Source organism: Coccinella septempunctata, chromosome 1 (assembly GCF_907165205.1).
Source record: "Coccinella septempunctata chromosome 1, icCocSept1.1, whole genome shotgun sequence".
NCBI lineage: Eukaryota > Metazoa > Arthropoda > Insecta > Coleoptera > Coccinellidae > Coccinella > Coccinella septempunctata.
In genome coordinates, this window is record NC_058189.1 from 65034880 (window position 1) to 65052219 (window position 17340).

At 42.2% G+C, this 17340-nt stretch overlaps 1 protein-coding gene across 1 annotated transcript in view; it reads right to left on the minus strand.

The window, feature by feature from the left end:
- Window positions 1–343: 343 nt before the first annotated feature.
- The window catches only part of LOC123318238 (ryanodine receptor), a 31821-nt gene continuing 14824 nt past the window's right edge, over window positions 344–17340 (minus strand). The window contains exons 37-70 of the mRNA XM_044904857.1: window positions 16911–17268; window positions 16336–16830; window positions 15779–15979; window positions 15421–15699; window positions 14572–15360; window positions 13250–13641; window positions 12647–13184; window positions 12453–12588; window positions 12265–12390; window positions 12050–12169; window positions 11781–11970; window positions 11436–11709; window positions 11076–11378; window positions 10863–11021; window positions 10587–10808; window positions 10325–10437; window positions 9551–9773; window positions 6731–6859; window positions 5991–6402; window positions 5673–5931; window positions 5252–5614; window positions 4981–5142; window positions 4762–4918; window positions 4402–4601; window positions 3950–4336; window positions 3675–3815; window positions 3375–3621; window positions 3084–3320; window positions 2379–2509; window positions 2167–2325; window positions 1740–2079; window positions 1506–1662; window positions 1217–1382; window positions 344–581 (exon numbers count right to left, since the gene is read on the minus strand). Of these exons, the coding sequence (XP_044760792.1) occupies window positions 422–581; window positions 1217–1382; window positions 1506–1662; window positions 1740–2079; window positions 2167–2325; window positions 2379–2509; window positions 3084–3320; window positions 3375–3621; window positions 3675–3815; window positions 3950–4336; window positions 4402–4601; window positions 4762–4918; window positions 4981–5142; window positions 5252–5614; window positions 5673–5931; window positions 5991–6402; window positions 6731–6859; window positions 9551–9773; window positions 10325–10437; window positions 10587–10808; window positions 10863–11021; window positions 11076–11378; window positions 11436–11709; window positions 11781–11970; window positions 12050–12169; window positions 12265–12390; window positions 12453–12588; window positions 12647–13184; window positions 13250–13641; window positions 14572–15360; window positions 15421–15699; window positions 15779–15979; window positions 16336–16830; window positions 16911–17268 (8725 nt within the window). The 3' untranslated portion in view covers window positions 344–421. The remainder of the gene's footprint in view (window positions 582–1216; window positions 1383–1505; window positions 1663–1739; window positions 2080–2166; window positions 2326–2378; window positions 2510–3083; window positions 3321–3374; window positions 3622–3674; window positions 3816–3949; window positions 4337–4401; window positions 4602–4761; window positions 4919–4980; window positions 5143–5251; window positions 5615–5672; window positions 5932–5990; window positions 6403–6730; window positions 6860–9550; window positions 9774–10324; window positions 10438–10586; window positions 10809–10862; window positions 11022–11075; window positions 11379–11435; window positions 11710–11780; window positions 11971–12049; window positions 12170–12264; window positions 12391–12452; window positions 12589–12646; window positions 13185–13249; window positions 13642–14571; window positions 15361–15420; window positions 15700–15778; window positions 15980–16335; window positions 16831–16910; window positions 17269–17340) is intronic.

The following is a 17340-nucleotide window of genomic DNA, read 5'->3' on the forward strand; positions in this document are numbered from 1 at the left end:
GCGTTGGCTATAATTGGGTTAGTCAAAAATTAAATCATAGCTAGTTTTGAGATATCTCTTCATCTTAGTGATGAAGATTTTTTGGATCTCTCAAAAACGTAGTTGATGGGCTCAGCCGAAATATTTTTGAGTAATTCGTAAAAACCTTCAACTTTTATTTTTTTATAACTCTTATTTTTGGTATCCCGAAAACTCAACATTTTTTTCCTGACGATTTGTATGGGATGTTTTGAAAATTTTCTAGTAGAAATAAAAGAATACACGTTCTTGAACAAGTTTATTTCATCGAAATTATAATTCAACAACAATAAGGCATTTTCGGACGACCTATATTCTTCTTACAACAACTTAGTTTAGTCAAAAATCACTCGATAATTTGTTGCTGTGTGCGGATGTCAGAAAATATAGGAACAGAAAAAACTCAACCTCCCCCAACACCAAGCTCCTCTTCGTTCTGCTTTCTGAAGCAATCTCCCACCGGGAAGAAGTCCCAACATCTTTGTTGGTACATATTCCAGACGTAAGTTTCTTGACCGGTGAATTCCGTGTCGGGTTTATTTATAAGATGCATAAGGAAGAACCTGCAAAGATAATTTTGTTCGAACAAAAAGCAAACTCAATTTTCTAGGGCATTCTTTGGTCTTTTCCGATCTTGATCCAGGGTTTAGAGCGTAATCTTAAAACGGTCTGTTTATGACGCCGAGATGGATGAAATTTTCAGATTTATTACTAAAAGAGTTGCTCTTTCAGAATATGTATCACATTTCCATCTAGGGTTACTTTTATTGAGAGATAAACGACTCGAAAGCTGACCTTCCAAAAATCCTGAGAAAGCTGGTTTCAGTTAAAAATTCGTCAAGAACGAACGGTTGCGCCGAGATGGATGAAATTCTCAGATTTGTTACTAGAAGAGTTGCTCTTTCAGAATATGTATCACATTTCTATCTACGATCAATTTTATTGAGAGATAAACGACTCGAAAGCCGACCTTCTAAAAATCTTGAAAAAGATGAATTCAGTTGAAAATTTGTCAAGACCGAACGGTTGCGCCGAGATGGATGAAATTCTGAGATTTATTACTAGAAGAGTTTTTTTTTTGAGTATGTATCACATTTCCATCTACGGTTGTTTTTTTGGACTCGAAAGTTGACTATCGAAAAATTTCCAAAAAGATGGAATCAATTAAAAAATCGTTATATAAACTCTCAATACTTACATATAATTCGCCAAGTTATGTTCTTGTGCTACGTGCGTATCAAAACCGTGTGGCACCGCATCGAAGTAATCTTTACCCATGCCACAAATGAAACAATTCGACTCCATATCGTTCTTGACACTCTCTAGCTGATCACGAAGCTCACCAAAAGCGTCGATGATCAAACCTGAAATTTCCAAAGTTTGAGCTTATTAGATCCGAACTGGGAGGTGGGAATTTCACTGGGATATGACAGTAAAGAATTGAATTGATATACCAGGAGATCAGTTGATGAGATCGAGTCACTTACCCTGAATAATGGCCAACAGAATAACAATAACGAAAAAGAAGAAGGTGATGTCGAACATGATACGGTAAACCTCATAGTCGTCACCATCTGGAGGTTCGATTTCATCACCTATACCTCCTCCAGCTCTCACACCCTTGTAAAGATGGAAAACAAAGCACTGAAAAAAAAAGTATGAGATGAACAAAAGCAGAAACGATAACAAAAGAAACTACCATACTATCCAGATCAACTTACCGTCAACATATCGTGACATTTTTTATCTATAGTATCCTCTTCTTCCTGCACGTAGAACTTCCTGAAGAAATTGAAAGCAATCACCGTGTATATGTACACAATAATGGTCAACAGCATGACTGTGAGCACCAGTTGCTTTCCATTGTGAGTGACTGACTGTAAGATGGTCCTCAAGGCCTTAATACCAACAGCGACGTCAAGAAGATGAGCGGCGAAGAAGAAATTATTGAAGTTTCCAAGTATGGAGAACACGAAATAGTACAGGGAGTACAAGAAAGCGTTGTCGGTTATCGTGACACCGGATTTCCATATTTGGTAACGCCAGTCGATGGAACAAATACTGAAAAAACATAGAAATTGTTTAAAAAAAGAAATTGAGTTACAAGAAAATCGATAGCAGTGAGCTACTTGACTTTAAGTCACTCACAAATGTATCAATCCTTTTCCTTCTTCGGTTTCTTGTTGTTGGAAAGAGGTCTTCTCCATTCCTAACAGGTTACTTATAGAATCGAAATCGTATGTTTCACTGTACTTCTGTCGCACCTTCTTCTTAACGAATTTATCCCAATAATTGACAGGAAAAGATCTGAAAGACTGTTCTTAAGTATACGATGGTCTATGCCGAATACCGTGACTCACTTAGCAGATATCACCAATTTGTCCCAGTGAGACTTTAGGTCGTCGTCCTCTGGTTGTTCTACAATGTAAAGTCCTTCGAACTCCAATCTTCTGGCTATTTCTTTTTCCCTCTTGAAAATAGCCAGAGGTACCTAGAATCACAATTTCAATGGTACCATGTGAAGTAAAGTTAAGTTTTCCGAACTAGTAAGTCATCATGTATGGGATTGTGATGGATGATTATTTACACTGCTCAACGATTGATGTGGATCACATATAAATTTCTCTTTATACAGGGTGTGTTCAAAGGTGAGGGTTTTTTTTGACAGAAGGTAGAACTCATCAAAATAAGTCGTTTAACCAAAAATTGTCTATATAATATTTCCAAGATGGCTGAGATACAATCGTTAGGAGTTCGACAAAATTTCATTGAATTTCAAGTACGGGACTGTGGAAGGTGACTCCGGCATCGCAAAAACGAAACAAAACCTAAACATATGGATGGACAATGAATGGTTCAGTACCAAGTTCATCGAATTAGATGCATCATGACACTTTTGAGATGCTCGTGGGAGGCCAACCAAGTGATAGCTAAACATATTCTGATATTTGATTAGAATAAATATCTTGAATCGAATATTACTGAATTGAATTGCTGAGCAACGTAGTTTAAAACTTTGCCTACGATGAACCTGAATGATTAAACCGAAAAATATTGGAGTTTACCTTCAGATGATAGTACGCAATCAACATAGCCAACGAAACCAGTGAGTGTAACATCGCCGCCAACCTCATAACGTGGGTCATGTAATAGAAATCTTCATCGACGTGCACCAATTCCAAAGGATCGTCCTCTTCCTCCCCAGAACCTTCTCCAGCACCGCTCCCACTGCCCGAACCGCTGATCAAGTCGTCAACCTCCTTGCTACCGCTACCATCAAGTCCATCAGATAAATTCGAGACCTAACCCAACGAATTGAATTTAAAACACGAATAATTCGCCAATCGCCTATTTACCTTGTAGAAGAGCAGCATGAAATTGATGCAGAACGCCAATACAAGAGCCACCAGCTTCAGGTTGTAGAAATTCCTCGCCAAGAAAGACACCGCCCTTTTACCGTAAGCGCCGAAGTTGATCTGCGAGACCGCGGAGGGTTCCGTAGTGGCCTGCTGTTTGCTCTCCGATTCCACCGCCTGCATAGCCGCCTGTTGCGCAGCCTGAGCCTCCACTTTCTCCTGGGCGGCTAGTTTGGCTTGTTCCCCGCTGAAAAGTGGTGAACTATTTAAAAAAAAATTCGGATTATCGATCGGACTCACCCCAGAAGATCCGAAAGGGTCATCGGCGTCTCTTGCGCTTCTGATTCGCTGTGCGTTTCGGCCCCGTCTTCGGGTGACGTTTCTCCGTCGCCAGATGACAGCTGGCTGCCAGTGGGAGATTCATGCGCGTTCATTTTGTACCTGAAAGTTAATTTGAATTCGAAAACTCTCCATATATTCGAAAATTCATATAAATTCAAGGCGAAAGCATCATTTCCACGGAAAACGATGCTAAGATAACCTTTTGGGATATCACTCAAGAGATCACTACTTACTGTCCGTTATCTTCCTTGACCATATCCACCCCGAACGCTTGCATCTGCGAATTTTGCTCTTCCGCAGACGGCAACGCGGGTAACAACCTCAAATGCCCGGATTTCTCCTCTTCCTTGACCTCCACTATAGGTTCCTCGACCACAGGACCTCTCATCAGGGACATCAGAATACCCATGAAGAACTGCAGCACTACAGCCACGCCATACCCGGAGTAGTAGAACGTGTTGAATATCAGCTTCAAGAAACCTATGCAAAGTTCCGGTATCGTCATCTGTTGCATCTCCGTAATTTTGTGTTTTATGTTGGACGGACTGAGGGCCGATAACCCGTACGATATTCCCTCTTTCACCGTCTGGAAGCCTCTGCGGAAAGGATCTCTCTTGCTTCTGCGAAAAAGTGATCATCAAAAGTTGGCGAAAGTCAGAAAGTTGCAGGTAATGATTAAAATCACCTTTCTTCCTCTTCGTCAGTCATGTAGCTATAACTGGTTGCCCTTGTCGGTCCCCCCTCTCCTGATTCCTCCGTTGACATGAGACCGCTGGCGTGCTGCATTTCAAAGATGGCGTCTTCGCAGAAATTGATGAAAGCTTCTAGTTTTTCCTTATCGCCGCCTTCTGTGACGATGGAATAGAAGAAGGCTCGTTTAGATTCCTGCAAAAAGTGAGTTACTAGATTATAGATTGCCAGAGCACAGGAAATGACCACACCAAAGCTAGTGCTTGGCGATAAGCGACATTTTGTCTCTGTTGACGGTGTTTTGCAAACGTGAAATCCAATTTGCCTTGGTTTAAAAATATTTTGTTGTACATACCTTGATCTGCGGCTTTTCCCATTGCTCAATGTTCGATTCCTTGATTTCGAAATACACCCTCTCTATCCTCTTGCTGCTGCCCAAAATCTCTATGCGTCCTAGGAATGGTTCGAAGTAGTTCAAAACAGATCCTGCGGTTTCCAAGAACTTGGCAAGCCTAAAAATGCGCCACACGCGTTAAAATGCACCTACAACCATCGATTCCAACCATCTACTCACCGAGGTTCGTTCGGCATATGTTCGGACAAGTTGGTCAGCAGAACGGCTAAGTTGAAACCGATTTCTTTGGCCGGTTCGTGGAAACGGTCTATGAAACCCACATAATCTATTTTGCCATCGTGGTTCGTCTCACAGCACGCCAGTAGGAATTCAATCTCCTCCCTACAAAAAATAGCCATTTGATTCTGATTACACAGCCGGATTATTTCACGAATTGTGGATTATACTTTTTCTGAAAAAAAAAAACCGAAAAGAATCTGTGTCTGCTTACGGTGTGTAGCTCTTCTGCTGGTCCATCTTCTCCTTGAAGTCTTTGGGGTAAACCCATCCGTCGTTGTTGAAGTCGATCTCTTGGAAACTGGCGCTCGAGGTCAGCTCCTTCAGTTTGAGGAACATGTCGAAGTATTTCAATATCAGTTCGACGTTTGAAGCGCTCTCTACCAGCGTGTCGACCATCTGTTTACCGATGGTACCGTTGACAACGTTACCCTCGAGCATGGACAGCATCATGGTGATCATGTCCTTCTGTAGATTGAGCAATTCCTTGAGCAAGTCGACTTGACTGGAATGTTTGGAGAGTTTGTCTTGCATGTGAGAGAAGAGGAAGAGAAAACCGCCCACTGCGTCCCACAATCTGGAAGAAGGATCATATTAATTTTCAAGAAGGCACCTTAAATCGTTATTGCACTTACCTGGAATGTGCCAATGCCTGTTGGTTAAGGGTACAAGGTCCCTGGATGACTTCAGTTAAAGTGTTGAAAACCTGACTAGCAACACCTATAGCTTTGAAGAAATTTGCCTTACCGGCCGCATCTATGAGCTCCTTGCTCGAATAATGCCAGTAAAAGTCCATTATGGACTCCTGAAGCCTCAGCAGATAATCGACGGTGCAAATTACAACGTTGACGGTGGTTGTGTTTCCTGCTTGGGTACGCAGATAATTCTGCCACTCTGCAATAAAAATTCGACATAGCACAAATGAATAACGATGAAAAAAAAGTGACACTTACCCAAATTGTGACCCTCACAAGTGAGCTGTATGAACCTGAACAGGGCGCAAGTGAACTCGGCGTCGTGCATGTTCTTCTCGCCGGCGGCGCCCTCTGAACCGACGCCCAACCCCTCAGCTTTGGTGTTTCTCTCGAACGCGTCCAGGTCCAGCACGCTGCAGCTGTTCATGAGACCGGCTATGCTGGTGAAGAATCCCACGTCTTTCTTGTCCTTCAGGTGGTTGAGCATGCCCATCTGGATGTCGAAGTTGCCGCCTCTCAGTATCGATATGCCTAGCTCGAGGGTTTTCATGACCATGTCGGATGGGATACCTTTGCAGGCCGAGATGTGCAGGAGCACCATCTCCGCCACGCCGCGGTTCGCTAGCCTGGCCTGGTTGAATAGGAGCTTCTGTTTCTCCATCTCTTGTTCCTGTTTGGGGTAATAGTAGATGAGAAGTTGTGAAGTTGTAGTTGGAAGAAAACTTGAAACAGTGGAGTTAATTTATCTCTAATCTTATCCTATACATCTATTGGCCAGGCAAAATTTATCTGACAGTTAATTAACACTTGGAACCATTGATGTAAAGTTGATATCGATTATTATCACATCTAATGATGTGTATGAGCATATTTTGAGATGAACAATTATTTCTTACCATCAAATCAGACATGGTCCTCTTAGCAAAGACAAACATAAATAATTCACGTAAAATTCATTATAAACACGATAATTAAGGAGGATTGTGAAAGGTACTCACATGAATAGAAGAATTTCCTTCTTCACCCTCTGCCCCACCTTCACCTCCACCTTCTTCTTCTCCTTCCTCCTCTTCTTCGCCGCAAGATTTACCCATAATTTCTGCGTAGCTCATGTACAACGGGTCCTCCTGTTGATGTTTGATAATAAGCAAAAGAGTTTAGAAGTAATAAACATAATAAATCTAAGGCCCGTTTGCACCAATCCCCCTTAAAAGGAGTACTCAACTAAGCCTCGTTTAAAGTTAAGGGACGCTTAATTTTATTCCCAGTTGCACGACTGTGGCTTAACAGAATCTTAAGTAAGGGGCCCTTAAGTTTTTATATCTAGTGATATTTCGGTTTTTTATTTTGGTGCAACTTCATCCTAGTCCAATAAAGCCATTTCATTGGTTGGCCGGTTGCCGATGATTGTTGTCATTTCATAAACCTAACTTTATTGTCCTGTCAGTCGGTGTCAAGGATATTATTATAATATTATCAAAGAGTAACAACTTTTTGTTGATGAATTAGCATTGATAATGATAATATGATTGTCAAATAAAAGGTACCTGAGTTTATATAAGTACAACACTTTCTTTGTAAGGTCTTGTGTGAATTTGTTTTACTAATGTTGAAGAGGAACATGAAGAACCCAGTAAACAATTTTATATTTAACAAATGTTTCCAAAACATTGCACTGGAACATGAAATATTTCAAAGTAAAGCTCTGAACTATATCCGACACATTTATGAGATCCTTAATGTCCGCCGATTTTTACGTTTCATAGACGTACCAACGAAACATCAATAGAACGTTTCAAAGACATGGAAAAAGAATATATCTACGAAACGCTTCCGAATCATTTCTGGAATATAATTATAAATAGCCTAATGAAACGTTGTTGAAACGTTTGCAGCGGAACGTGTTTTTCAAATGTTTCTGAAATATCCACTTATTTTATATAATACTAAGTTCGAAAAATACACTCCATTGCCTCTCTCTACTCCTATCGTTCTTTTAATCGAATCTCTAAACTAAACTCGATAAAAAGAACAATAGGAGTAGAGAGAGGCGACGGAGTGTATTTTTCGAACTTAGTAATAATCAACACATTTCCATGAAATGTATCGGTTGTAACTTTTCTGTGCACAACAAAATATTATGGAATAAAAACACCTGATAACAAATTCAAGACATTTATATTTTTATAATGAAATGGAGAGTAGAATAATTTTTCTAGTACATATAAATCATTCATGTATTATTGTTTTCTGCCTGATGTTTTTTCCTGATGTACCGGAGGTTTGCCTGCCGTAACCAGCTGCTGACAACACCCTCAAATTCTTTATCCGTTGTTTGATAGCCTCTTATTGCTGCATCTGAAAAATATAAAATTTTACAGTAAAATTCGATCAGGTACTGTACCATGTCTTTGTTTTATGTATTTGCTTGCTATACAAATGTCTATGGTCTCACTTGCAGAAGACGCCCTATCATTATTCTTCCGTTTATTTTGAGCAGGAACATCCGGAATATTTCCAATTTGTGTAGACACCCCGTCAGTTAATAGTTCGGTAATATTCACTGGCATATCTGTTACTATCTCAACTGGTATATCTGATGTTATTGTCTCAGCATTTGTTGATTGCAGTTCGCTCTGATTCGATGGGTTTTCAAGTCGTAGCGTATTTGAATTCTCATTTGTACTTCTGAGCCGTTTTGAATTTTCATTAACCAACCTTCTTATGTGGCGTTTGGATAAACGAAATTTATTATTCCTTCTATCCATTGTATTTTTACGAAACTCTTATTATATCAGTACAATCAACTATAAAACCAATCATGGAGTAGATGAGCGTAACACACAATGAACGAAAATTGAGGTTATCTTGAAGCTTTACCTAATCCATCTTATGAAATGTAATCTAAATAACTTACCTTTGATATTTTTCAGACATGATTTATAACACTATCTAACACATAACACTAACTAGACTAGACACAACATCACCAAAAATACACATGCCCAGCTATCTAATGACTGTCAGCGGAGTTTGCGGTTTGCCACCTTCTTGGCATTAAAATGAAATCGCGCCTGCGCAATGCCACCAAACATTTCACCTACATTTCTGATACATATGACGAAATGTCTCAGAAAGTATCGAATAGATTTCATTTGAAATGTTTCATGTAGGTCACATTTCAACAGATTGTTTAAACAACATTACTGAAATATTGCAGATAAACGTTTCAAAAAGTATCAAATAGGTTAAATTTGAAATATTTCATATATGTATCGTGTTTACTGGGAAAATGTCCTTATTGCCCTTGTTAGTACGAATACGGTGAATGATTGCCAAGCAAGTGGTGGTAATTCACGAAGGGCACTCAACTTCTTAACAGAAGAAAAGAGTTTGTTGCTAACTATAGTATGATTTGTGACACCAAATTGAAAATTAAAAAAGACTGATGGCATTACAATAAAGGTAAAAGAAAAGGCTTGGTATTCAGTAATGAATTCATTCAATTTTCAAAATCCATCAAAAATGGGAAGTTCTGCAGCCAGTTCAACAAATTATTTTAGGTTAGAATCCCGGCCTTAAATATCTAAGTGGTCATTACAGGAGCGCTTAAATTTAAGACTAGCTGTAGCCATTTAAATGTCACTTAACAGTTGGTGCAAGGTAATTTAAGTTGAGGGTTCATTTTAACTAAGTGCGTTTGGTGCAAACGGGTCTAACTGACCTAATATCCAATGCCAAAGGGTAGATTCATATAAAATACCACAACAAAAACATCTTTAAATGATCTAAATATTGGACTAAACATAAGAACTGACCTGCAGGGCCCCAGACCGCTCTGTCATAGCACCTCTGCAGAAAGTGGTGACCAACTGGGTGAGTGGATCGTGTTTGTCGCCCTCCTCTTGTTCGTCCTGTTTTTTCAACTCCGCATCTTCGAAGCTCTGAGTGAGGTCCTCGATCATCACCTCCTGACCAACATTCTCATCTTGTAGCCACAGTTCGCAATACGAGCGAATGAAAATATTTATTGCCCGGTGTCTAAAAGGAACAATCATCAAGGCACAATATCTCCACAACTTACACAATATTAGATTCTTAATGGGTAAATAATAATCCAAAAACAGTGTGGACAACCTTCAATATGATTATTTTATTCCAATGATCTTTCTAAAGAGCACTTTTGTAGTAACAGTTCTCATATGTAAAGATAATGAATATCCAAAAATGTAAAATTTTGAAAAATGACGTTTACTTCGCACTGTTTCCAAATATGGCTCTAGAAATCACTCCACCAAAATTCTATGAAGGATAGAGGCATCTCTCTACCCCCCATACAAAATTCAAACAACAAGTTCACAAACCTGGCCATTTTGTAAAGAGGCTGGCACGTCAGGCAAGCCAGAGCGGCCCTCTTTCTTGCAGCCCCCAGCACCTTTCGCCAACCGTTGTTATTCACCTTCGGCCTAGTAGCCTGTTAGTCAGAACAAACCAACACGTTATAAGTGGAAGCCTGCAGACAGTGTTAGTTTGAAAAAAGCAAGCGCTCGCAAAAGAGAAACCAATCATAACACGCCAAAAAATAGACGAACCTCGGCAAACTGTGCAGAGAAGCTTGTCTGAAGCATGACAAGACCGCCCTTTTTCTTTGGGTCGAGACCACGCTGCGGTATACGCCTTTTTGCTGTTGTTGCGGGTGGTCGATCTGAATGGCAACGAAAGAAAAATGCAACTTAGGAGAACTCAAGATAATGCGAAAATATGGGAGGGAAAAATTTGACAAATAATTCAATTGTAAGTGATTTAAAGTGTCCATCATCTTAGATGATTCCTCATGAAAATATATCAACTCACCATGTGCAATCCAAACAGCACCTTGCTCATCGCCACTATTCTATCCACAGTTTCCTCCAGTTGGTTCTTGCCGTTATTATCCATGCCAATGGTCACGCTTTTCTTACTACCCAGCTGGCTGTAAAGGTAATGCTGCCAAGACATCTCATCTGCTGGATCTATCTTATCCGGGAGTGTAAGCTGGGTCTTGGCGAAATCTATGATGTCGTACTCTGGCATCTTCTACAAATAATATATCGAATTTAAAACTGCAATAAGGTCCCCAAACCGATTTACCTTCAGGAAACGATCCTTGCAATGTTGTACCAATTCTTGTTCCCTGCCGGCGAATAGATTCAAACCGACCGGAAGTAATCGTTTCAAACAGGCCACCATGAGAGACGCCTGGATCTCCTTGTCCTTGTTTCGTTTCTTATCCCTATTCTTTTTCTTTTTCTGAAACGAGACGAGAGAAAGTCCACTTCGAAGAACTAGTCAAATTTGTGTTACCTTTCCACCACCACTCTGTCCACCCTCCGGTACGACGCTTCTTCTGGTGGCAGTCGGCATTATCAACACCATATTATCGATCTCGTTGGCCGATATAAAGTTCTGTTCCTCCCGAAGGAAATATTGCGATTTTGACCAGATGTTGAATATGTCTGCGACGTGGTTGTAAAGGTCTTCGGCTTCGGCTATGTTATGCCTCAACCAATGATTCCTCTGTAGATCTACGTACTTAATGAGTAGAGGATAGAAGGAGTATATATCTCTCACTAACAACTGCCAGTCTTCTTGTATTTGAGCTTCAATCTGTAATCAGGAGTGAATTTAAACATGCAAAGACGAAGGAGTAGATTTCTTCGTTACCTGAGAGGTGTCATCAGAACTACTTTTTATGAATCCCCTCATACTCTCCTCCTTATGATACATAGCCTCAGTTCTCTTCTTGACCCTTTCGGCTAAGGGCAAGAACGGATCCTTGAGTAACTCCTCGCTACTATTGATGATTATCTGTTGGGTGTAAGCAGCTATTCTGGTCATCCAAGGCGCCGACTCGTTGCCTATATTCTTCTTGATCAACTTTAGAACGTTCTTGAGCAGTTGGTTCATGTGTTCCGCCGTTACCATTGACACGTGCGTTCTGTAAAATGATATTTTTGAAGAATTGTATTTGTTACTTATGAAATTTGATTCACAATCGGCTAAACTCACCCTCCAGTGGGACTAACATTGTCCGGACCTTGTGCCCACCAAAACGGCAAGTAGGAACAAAGCAATGGCATAATGACGTCTATAACATGGGCCCCATCGGCATAGGTCTTATCGCTCTCTACGAACTGATCGACCTCAGTCAGAACGGCTTCCAGTGTCGGCATTGATCCTTCCATTCGAGCCATTATATCTACAATATTTTTTTAACTTAGTGAGTTCTCCTTTGTATCTGGAATGTACATCTATCGAAGGGAGTTTATGATATTCACCTTGGGCTTCTAGAGAGTGATCGGCAATTCTATTCGCTAGTGAAAACGGGTTATTTTTATTCAGATGAGGTTCTAGGAAAGCCACTGGGAAAGTAGAACTGAAAGCTCCAAGACATGAACCTGAAATGATAAGAAAGAGACTTTCCACCATGAGAACCACAACAGAACATCAATGTTATGTAATGATTTAAAATTATGCTGTTTTCTCAACATACCTAACGCTGGTTTATGTCGCTCTATCTCTGTTTTCAAGTATTTTCGGTCGTGAGTTAGAGTAGCATCAATGCCCAGGGTATAAAGTGCCTGAAGAATCTTGTAGGAAGCTACTTGTATCTCATCCACTGAAACAAGTTACTGGTATTCCTATGGGCTCTCTTTTTACACGCAGTACACTAATACTCACATAGCAAATCACTGCCATATTCACAGTTTGCTAGATGATCGAACAAGGCTGTCAATATTGGCAGACAAACGGTGTTGACGTAAAATAGAGAGGTGGAAGTTTTCAGATGCGTCCCTCGGAGATGGCTATATTTTCCCTAAAAAAAAAAGTTAATGTTACTGTATAAACAGTGCACCAAAACTGATCAAACGCACCTCCTGCAGATTTATGATGGTATGCATCAGGTCATCGGCAGTGTTATTGAAGAAAGTCAACATCGACGTCCTGATGAACTCCGGACAATTCTTGACGAGGGATTTAGCGTCGATGCCCTTGACCAACACCTGCAAACACCTCACCGTTATCCTAACGTCGGCGCCAAAGGCCGCCAATCTGGATCTCAACAGACTCGCCAGTTTACAGAACAGAGAAGCCACCATTTCTTTCTCCTTCAGACTGGCCGCCCCTATGTTATTCGTAGCCGTAGCCACGGCGATGAAGTAGTTTCTGTGGGTGGAGAAGTACTTTTCCATGAGCGGCAAGACTACTTTGGAGAAGAACTTGATGTCCCTGGACGACGTCTTGTAGGAGTTCCTCCTGCTGAAGGTTTGAGACGGTTTCAGTAGCTTCATGTTGATGGTGGCCCTGTCTGCGTATTGGATCAGTTTCTCCAAGAGACTGTACGCGAAACGGAGCTCGATAGAAGGACCGCCGCCTGCCTGCTCGTTCTCTTGTGCCGCGCCTCTATTTGGCCTGAAACGAATGTGGAATAAGACCCAAGAGACATGACACAGAAAGTCACCATCATCGGTTATTACCTGTGCAGCTTGTATCCTTGATACTGCAGGTACTTCAAGAACTCCTGCGACCTCTCCCTGTCCTTTTTCTTCTCCTTGTCCGTCAACAGATCGTAAGGCACCAGCTGGGGGTGCACGCCGCCCCCGCAAGTATTCAGTTCCTCCTTCTTCTTCTTAGCCCAGATGTCGTGGGCGTTTTCCGCGAGGCGCTCCGCCATGTTTTGCATCTCCCTCGAAAGATTCAGGTTGGTCATGTCGACGGGGTGGGGGTTGTAGCTACCGTCGCCAGATACCGGTCGAGGGCTGTTGTTCCTGCTGGTTGGCAGATCTACCTCGGTGTGCTCCACGGTCCAGCCTATGGCTAGTAGGGCCTTGAGGGAATCGCGGACCGGCTCCTTGTAGCGCTCTTTCTCCTGAAACATAAACAATGTGAGAACTTTGGTAAGGTGAAATTCATATTGGCAGTTATGATGAAAGCTACCTCATGGTTGTAACGAGCCGAAAGAACTTTTAAATACATACAACATCAGTAATTAAGCTTTCGGTCCGAAGTATACATACTGGGTGACAATTTAAAAACTTGCCAGGCCAATTATGTCGCGACAAGGATGTTTTCGGAGGAAATGCCGGAACAACCCTAGGTGTAGGGCTTATGACCCCTACATTCTCAATAGGGAATAGGGAATGAGATTAACCTCAATTGAAAGATCACTTGTCCCTCTACATGAAATACTATGGTTTGTAATTTTTCATTTATTCCTTGAAGTAGTTACAGGAGGTGACAATTTGAAAACTTGCTAGGCCAATTATGTCTCGACAAGTATATTTTCAGAGAAAAAGCCGGAACAGGTCAAAATTGTAAGCCGAAATCTCCTCAAACCTAGGTGCAGGGGCTATCAAGCCTAAATTCTTCATAGGGAATAGAGGGCGAGCTAAACCTCAATTGGAAGACTAGCCACGGGTTTCATAAAGCTTGATCGAGGAATCAACACTTGACAGACGAATAGAGGTCAATTTGTTTTCAATCGATATTTCAGTCATGATCATTGAGAATATCATTTTCGCATCGAATTATGATGTTTATAGGTCTATTCTATTATTCTCAATTGCTACTTCTTCAATAAATTCAAAAATGAAAAGGTTTCAGTGATTCAGTAACTGTCAAATCGTTGATTAGACAATCAAAGTTTTATGAAACCCGCTGAATATGTCCCACTACTTAATTCTATTGTCTTCAAATTGAGTTATAGCTCACCCTCTATTCCCTATTGAGAATTTAGGGGTGACAACCTAAGACTGAGGAGATTTTGGCTTCTGGAGATGCCATAACGCTAACTACTCACGTAATCGTTGAGCATTGAGTAAGGCTTCAACCTAGGATGGATCCTCTGTTCCCAAGAGTAAGGCTCGCCGAACTGCCAGTTGTTCTCCAACTTCCTCGAAGCCCAAGCGTCGTGATAGTGCTCCGAGAACTGCTGCACGATACTGTTGAGATCGTTGTTCAACTGAACCGAAGAGGTGTTTATGGGCTGAGGGTTGTAAGGGCCGTTTCCCCCTCCCGTCTTGTTCGCGTACCACTCGTCGTCGTAATTCTTGGAGAGGGAATAGTCCGGCGGTAAGGCGCAACCTATGGCCGTCAGGCAAGGCAGGGCCTTCCCGAACAGCTCCGGTTCGTAGTCCATCTTGCTGAGGGAATCGAATATGTTGGAGAACAGCATCATGGTCAGCCTCTTCTCCTCGTCGCTGGCGGCACCGTAGGCCCCTTGTCCCGTGCTGGAACCGTAATATTTGGCGCACCTATCGTAGTGTAAGGTCAGGAGACGTAGGGCGACAGTCGTGTACTCCGACAGATTGGACACGTCGACCGTGAGCTTGCGCAGCAACTTCAACAGCATGTAAGGTTGGAGCTGGCTGGTTAAGGCTACCAGAAAGTCGGATACGGCCTCTCTCTGTCCTTTGGTGAGCATACGGTTCTTCGATAACCTATAGACGGTGTGTAGGGTGGCGTCTAGAAGTGAGGAATAATTTTCGGCTTCGCTGTAGAATTTGCTGTGTTGGATGAGCAGCGGTAGTATCGAGTTACCCATGTAGCGGTTCATGCTCAAGGCCATGTCCGATTCGCTACCATCGTTCTAAAAAAAATAAAAAATTGTAACGTCATTGAGTCGATGAACACCACGGGTGGAACTCACCCTATCGAGCATTGTAGCGCATCGGAGGTCGGGTAGAAAAGCTTCCTCCAAAAGTTTGAAGAACAGCTCTTGCGTCTCGATACCGTAAACCCTCTCCAAGAATAGAACAACCGACTGCTTGTGGCCAGGTATCAGACCTGAAGGCATGTCGGACTTTGGTCTCTCTTCCCCGGCTGCTGGATTATGCAGGGAGAATTTCAAGCTCAGTACGCCCTGGAGATCTTCTAGAGGCACCAGCGATCGTAGGATGGCTCGGGCCCTCAACGATTCGTTTTTACCCTGGAAAGATTGACGTTGCTCAAAATGGTGCGATGATTTTCCAAGAAAATCTTCGAGGTATGAAAGGAAATGATCTTACCAGAGCTATTACGGCAGTATCTGGAGCACATCGACCAAGAAGATCCACTAATGTACAATAGAAATTCAGGATTGCAGCTCCTGTGTCAATATAGTCTTCGTCCTCGTCGCTCTCTGGTAGTGGATGAGTAAACTGACCGTTTTCTTGTTGACCTTCTGCTTCGTCCATCATTTTTCTTCTGTTGGCTATTTTCTCTGACATCTGAGAAGAAAATTGAAATTTTTGTCAAATATTTACGATCATCATGATGGGGAAGGTAAGAATATTCAAATGTATTATTTTACTGGACATTAGAAGGGACTGTGACCCATATGATGGATTTAGGTCCGATTTATTGATCCTTTCTGTTCGTCAGCTTTCGTTTGTTAAATTTAATGACCACGTTTGACCATTTTCGCTGTATTCAAAACCATTCATCGTTTTTCTAGGGGGAGTTTTTGAACGAACAGGGAATATAATTCACCTACGATCTCTTGATATAGCGAATTAACCACTACAAGGCTGATGGGTTTCAAAAGGCATCAAAACTATGTTTTTATGTAAGCCAAACGAAATACCTTATTTGCATCAATAATAGCCCTCAGCAGACCTTCCCCTTCTCCTCTGAGAGCCGGTCCAAGACATTCGGGTCTTCGAATCAACAGCCTGATCACCAGATTCGCGTTTTCCTCCACGCTCTCTCCGTTCACCCAGACGCAGAACCTCAGGAAGTCCAGATATCTCTCGCCCTCCACCGGATCCCAACCCAAATCAGGGTAACCCTTCTCCACCAGCTCTGAATTAGACTGGAGACCGCAACGGGACAGATAGACCGCTATCTTCTCCAGGTAGTGCTCCCTCAACGCCAACGCCAATTCCGTGTTTTCCATCAGGGAGGAATAGGCGACATCTAGCGGCGTCGAGCCCCTGAGACTGGGCCTCGAGAGTAGGATGTTGGAGTTGTCCAGCAGGAAGTCGAAGTGCTCGAACATGGCCTTCTGGTTCTGACGTCCGGTACGGCAGAAATAACACAAGAATCTGCAGCAGGCCACCACCATCTCGTGGGATGTATCCTGAAAACGGCACATTTCTTAAAACTTCCAGAAAACTACGCATTGTTGAAGGGTAAATTCAATTCAACCATCTTCCTCACCTTCTCTTTACCCGTCACCTCTCCCTCCCCAGTCTGGGCTTGAGCGCTGGCGTCGGACTGAGCCTGCGACCGCCTACCCAAAGTGTTGATCATGACGGCCATGACGTTCTCGTGAATCCTCAGGATCCTGATGAGATCGGGATGCTGGAAGAACGTGTGGTTGTTGACCAATTTCCACAGTCTCTGCCTCATCAGTTCCTCCTCTTCCTGTGACATCTGGACCGGGAGGAGGGCGCGGATCTTGCTCAAGCCCACCCACATCTCGGCCACGTCGGACTTTGTCTTCGCGTTGATGATATAGGTCTTCTGGAGGGCCCTTATCAGCTCGCCCACGGAGTCGTACTGCCTCACGAAAAGACTGAAAAGCACAAGAAATATTTTTATGAAAAATCTCCAACATGAACCAGAATACTTGGTAAACATAGCAAAC